The sequence below is a fragment of the Phaethon lepturus genome, unplaced genomic scaffold (assembly GCF_000687285.1).
Source record: "Phaethon lepturus isolate BGI_N335 unplaced genomic scaffold, ASM68728v1 scaffold5698, whole genome shotgun sequence".
Classification (NCBI taxonomy): domain Eukaryota; kingdom Metazoa; phylum Chordata; class Aves; order Phaethontiformes; family Phaethontidae; genus Phaethon; species Phaethon lepturus.
Genome location: NW_010556781.1, coordinates 5,824 through 11,574, shown reverse-complemented (window position 1 = coordinate 11,574; position 5,751 = coordinate 5,824). Strand labels below are relative to the sequence as shown.

Here is a 5,751-nt window from a genome sequence, read left to right as displayed (position 1 = left end):
GGAAAATAGCATGTGCACCTCGATTGCAGTTTGCATATGTGTATAGGACATTGATCACTGCCATGGAACAGCAGCGCTGATTTGACTTAATTTCATCAACTTTTTTTTTTACATAGAGGGTTTTTCCTTCCTATGCTGTTGCAGAAACCTGCTTAGGAAGGTGATTTGACTGTCTTCTATACTCAGCAGACTTTTTGGCTGATTATTAAAAAAAAAAAGTACAACCCCCCAAAAAAACAACCAAAAAATCACCCACCCCTCCCATCCCATTCCCTTCCATTCCTATCATCGCCCCAACCCCGCCATGTTTCTTCTTGGTATATAAAATGGGGGCATTTTAACTTCATAAGCAAAAAGGAGGGTTTATTTAGAGGGTTCTTTTAAAAAATACAGTCTTGCAGTAAGTTAAACCTTTTGGAAGAAGGAAAAAAGATATTTTAGAACAACAGTTTTATAAAGGATCTGGAGAAATCTTATAAAATTTAAAAGATCTTTTTTGTAATGACACTTTGCAGTGAATCACTAAGCCAACCTTTAAGTGGGTACATACGTGGTAATCTTTAGAACTAAACTTCATTCACTGTTTAACACAGTTCAGCGTCTTAATGGCTGTGGTGGGTTCACCCCAGCCAGCTAAGCACCACACAGCTGCTTGCCCGCTCTCCCCTCAGCTCCCCTTCTCCCCTAGCAGAAGAGGGGAGAGAAAATAGAGAGCAAAAGTGAGAAAACTCATGAGTTGAGATGAAGACAGTTGAAGTGAAGGAGAGAGGAAGAAAAAAGTGAGGCAGAGGCAGTCAGTCACCACTTCCCACAACCTGACTGATGCCCAGCCAGTCCCCTGGCAATGGCTACCCCCCCCCCAAACCTTTTCCCCCTCCCCTCCGTTTCTGTTGCTGAGGTTATACGGCATGCGATACCCCTTTGCTCGGCTTGGGTCAGTTGTCCTGGCAGGGTCCCCTGCCAGCTTCTCGCCCACCCCTGGCCTGCTTACTGGGGGCAGAGTGGGGGGAAAGAGAAAAGAGAAGGCCCTGGCGCTGTGCCGGTACTGCTCAGCAATAGCCAAAACACTGTCACAAATCCAAAACATGGCACCATGTGGGCTGCTGCAAAGAAAATTAACTCCATCCCAGCCTGACCTAGTGTGATGGCATATATTTGCTGATACAGGTGTATTTCAGGACTTGAGGCCATTGGTTCACAGGTAGTGTCATTAGTATTATTTATAAAATAGTCTTAATGTAAAACTAGATGTCACTTTAGCAGGTTTTTCCTTACTTTAGACCAGAAGTTAATTATGTTTTTCATATACCTTAGATTACCTCAATTTGCTCTAAGCTATGAGTGACTGCAGTGCCTACATACCAAAAGTATATATAGTCTATTAACTTTGTTTACAGCTGATTCTGTTCTACATTAATAATACCAGTATTCCCCTCCCTCCCACTGCTGGGATACTTGAGTTGGAGCTTTTAAGCTGTGTCTAATCTAATTTTCAATATTGTGTACCTTTTTCCCCTCTCTTATTCGGTCTGCTCCTTTGCTTGTTGTCATACAAATGCAGTGGCAGACCACTAAGGCTGCCTCCTCTGTAGCCACCTATGTCAAAACGGAGAACCACAGCAGTTGTGGCAGAAATGGCAATTCTTAATCTTAATTGTGTTCAGGGGCTTAATCCAGCATTAAAAATGCCCTTCAGTTTTCCCTATGTAGGCATATACCTAGTTAAAGAATTTACTGGCATTTAGTTGTATTGTGGCTGGCCTCTGATCCTTTTCAGGAAAGGGGTTAGCATGTAATAGCCTTCTGCAAGTGTCCTCTGCCTACAGGCACCATAAGAGTAACCCTGGGGGACTGATGGGGCCAGCTTCTCAGCTATCTCCTACGCAGTAGGTGGGTGAACTGATTTGGGAAATAACAAAACCTCAGCATTTGCATAAAGGCACCTCTTTCTGTACAGTCCTTTCTTTAGCTGTTCACTAGCCACACAGTGGAAAAACTGGTACCAAACTTAACGCAACCTCAGAGCATGTGATTTTTCTTGAAGTGATCCTTACTCTGTCAAAAGGAGACTGATTTTTGCCAAAGTAATTGGGTCATGCTCGAGGAGGTCTAGTTTCTGTGATACGTTTTGTTCTTTCCTACCCTTTAAAGGTGTCTGTAAAAGATGACAAGAGTTTTATGTGGTCAGGATGTTTCCTCTTTTTTAGCTGGAAAGCCATTGTTTGTTTAAATTTGCAGGAGGGAAAACCTTTAAATTTAAAGGATGAATATATACAGGTTTTTTTTAATGCCTTCTGTCCGGACTGTGTTTGAAAACATAAAAAGGCAGTACTAGAAAACTATGAGAAATTGTGATAAATGGGGGTTTTCTTACTCTAAAGATTTTTGCTGCCTATTTTCTTGGAGGTCTGAGTGCTTAGAAATGAAAACCTGTTTATAACTTTAACTGGTGTGGTCAGTGTTGATCTTGCTATATTCTTTTGATGTATTTATAATGCCATTCACCTGTAAGCCTTTGGTTATCTCTGTGGCCTCTACTCCTGGTCTCACACTAGGTTAGCTTACAGTATTCCAGTCTGGAGGTGACAAAGGCATAGAGCATCAAATGTAGGTTCAGACTGTAAGATGTTAAAATTACAGGGAAAATATATATATATACTGACTTCTGTTTAGTATGACTTTCTTGGACTCGCCATGTGTGCCCACTGCAGGCCTGACGTCACTGAATTTGTTAGCAATAGTGAGGTGTTGTCTTAAACTCTTCTGATGCTGTTTTACTTTCTTTAGTTTGAAAAAATGTTGAAATGTTATACAATACATTTACTTTTTTTCTGTGAGGAAGATAATTTCAGATGTTTTAAACATTAAGTACAATATAGTGGTTCTTTGAGCCATATGATAGCTAGTGGTCTGAGGAATAAAATATGCTCTGTACTTGCAAATGTATGTTTCTGTTGTTCAGTACTGTAAGTTTTACATGTGTATAACTGTAAATATAAACGATTGAGTTTTGATGTCCCCATTTTGCACATTATCTTTTTCCTCCCTTCCCCCACCCTTACAGAGCAACTTTGCAGATGGCCGTTTGCAATCCCATTATAAATCAGGCTTAGTACAGAAGGGTTTATATATTCAGGCTAAGTACCAGCGGTTACGTTCTTTTGGTGTAAGGGGATTTACCACTAATAAATTCAGAGATGGATTTTTGAGGAAAGAAAAGGTAAGTTGGCTTTATTTTTCATTAAACCATTTATAAAATATGAATATTCATATGATTCCATGGGGACTTAAAAATTGGAATAGATAACTTGGATGGGATTTTCTGGAATATTGGCTCTTTGTACTTTACAGGCAAACTTGATTCTGCACTCCTGTTTCCTCCATGTTTGTTCCATGGAAACTTGGTGAAACTTGCTTTAGGTAATTGCAAATCAGAGAGCCTCAGATTCTGCAGCTACTTCTGTTTCAGTATTCTCTTCCTGAGCTCAGCTGATCTCTGTTCCTGTTGATAGGAAGAGAAAGCATCCCTCTGTGTAAAAATACTATGTCCTCTTAGGCTACAGTTTTAAATCAATGTGAAAGGTATTAATTTTTTTTTTTACTATGTCTGTGTCTCCTCTTTGTTATGTTGCCTTAAATTAATCATGTGCCCTAAAGTACATACTGGAGTACTGTTCTGAATAAAGCATCATACGCTATATAGTGTCCTTGTAAAATGGTTTTATAAGCTCAAGCTGAAAAAATTAGGCACATTTTGTTCTACAATACCTTTTGATTTGCAGCGTGTTTGGGACAATGATAATCTTGAAATGCAGAAGAACTTTTCAACCATATAAAATGTTGCAGCTTTTGTGGGCATCAGTAGTTAAGACATTCTAAATCCTTTATTAGAATTGATCAAGTATGATGAAAGTAGTATGAGGTTACTCACGACATCAGAGAATTGGATGACATGACCTATACAGTCCCTTGCAGTTCTGTGTTCTATGTGAATTCTTCTTTATTTTGTAATTCTGTGCACACCTAGCTACAAATAAATACACTTGCATAAGCATTTGTAGTTGGATTAGAGTTCAGTTCTTAGAGCACAGAAGTATAGGTTCTTAGAGCTGTTTTCAAAAAAACCTCACTTACAGCCAGGGTGAGGGGGAGGCAAAATATTAAAAAACCCACCAAAAAACCCAAACAAAAAAACCCCAAAGAAAACCAAACACTTGGATAAACAGGTCACTTGTTACTGGAGTATACTGATGAATGCCTTTTACATTTGCACATGGACTCAGAAGTATGATCTTTGAAGGCTAAATTGAATTGAAATTAGTGGAAAATAGATTGAGAAGGATTTTTTCAAAAATTATGACCTTGTAAAATGGGCATAGAACTAGAACATAATTTTGTTGCAGTGAGCTTTTCCCTAGTAATTTCCAATGCTCTTCTATAATTGGATATTAAGGTTCTTGTCTGGAACCTATAACGCACACTTAGCACAATCTGGCTGCTGGAGATTATGATTTGAATTAGAGAAGCATAATAAGATCTGAATATAGGTTTTGGCTTTTTTTTTAGGCCCAGTGAAGAACTTTGAGTGTCTTTGAGTTAAAGTAAAATAAATCCTGAAGAAGTATGACAGCCATTTTCTTAACAGCGTACCGATTGCTGGTTGGCTAAGTCTTAAAGAAAGCTGTTCCTCAGATTCTAGCATTCCCCATATTTTGCCTACTGTAATGTTTAAACTTGTCTTTGAAATTTTTTGAACTGGTCTGAACATCTTTATTTCACACTTTTGAAATAATTATGCACATGCACCCTTTAAGGTATTGTCTTTATGGCTGGGCTGTTTCAATCCATAATTGAAAGGATCTTGTATGTTACATACTATAATAATACAGTACGTAGAAAGTTGGGAGGCTTTTTTCCCACTGTTACAGCTTGACAGTAATGTTGTTTTTTTTCTCTCTGTAGGGAAATTTAAATATTGCAACAGAAACCTGAACTGAGCTGTGATCCTGAAGTTGAAACAGATAACACAGCAAAGCGAATGTCTGTTCATTTTTTGACAACTTTGTCAAGACTTAAAATAAGATAAAGGAACTAACCCTGTAACTTTCTTGATAAAAAATAACTTTATTTTTCAGTAGTGGAATACTGCAAAACTTTTTTACAGTTTTAATAATTGCTTTTAAAGTACAGTATTCGATTGAAACATTGTAGTATGTACCTTTAGTTCCTTTTGCATACCAGTCTCAAGTAAAGAAGTTGTTGAAGGGAGTCTTATTTATTGAATACTTTTTCCTCTAAGTATGATGTTACAGATGGAACTTGAGTTGTTATACCCAGAGGTTTATATGTTGAAAGATTATTGCTTATGTAATAAAAAAAAAAAGGAAAAAAAAAAGTGCCTGAATTGTTTGGTAATAGCACATTAGCTCAGGATTTTCCAAGTAATGACCTTTTAGGTTGTGCAATAGATTTTTACACCTCTGTTCAGTCATTTCTGTAAAACTGTGTTTTATATTACTTTAGTTTAATAATATACTTCAGTTTTTGATGTGTATATACATTTGTAAATTGTTAGAATGTTGGGACAACTTTCAGTATTTGATTTAAAATGAATGATAACAGGCAGGTATGTAATGTACTGTAGCGGTAGCTTATAACTGCACTGAAAGCAGGCTTGGGTTTTAGAGGATTAGTTGGTCTGTATTCAAAATTATCCTGTCTCATGTTTTGGTGTATGACATTCTTGACCAA

General features: G+C 37.6%; 1 protein-coding gene across 1 annotated transcript in view; it reads left to right on the top strand.

Moving 5' to 3' along the window:
• The window catches only part of LOC104625030 (chromosome unknown open reading frame, human CXorf23), a 22,840-nt gene extending 17,441 nt beyond the window's left edge, over positions 1 to 5,399 (top strand). The window contains exons 10-11 of the mRNA XM_010292552.1: positions 3,065 to 3,220; positions 4,963 to 5,399. Of these exons, the coding sequence (XP_010290854.1) occupies positions 3,065 to 3,220; positions 4,963 to 4,992 (186 nt within the window). The 3' untranslated portion in view covers positions 4,993 to 5,399. The remainder of the gene's footprint in view (positions 1 to 3,064; positions 3,221 to 4,962) is intronic.
• Positions 5,400 to 5,751: the final 352 nt, after the last annotated feature.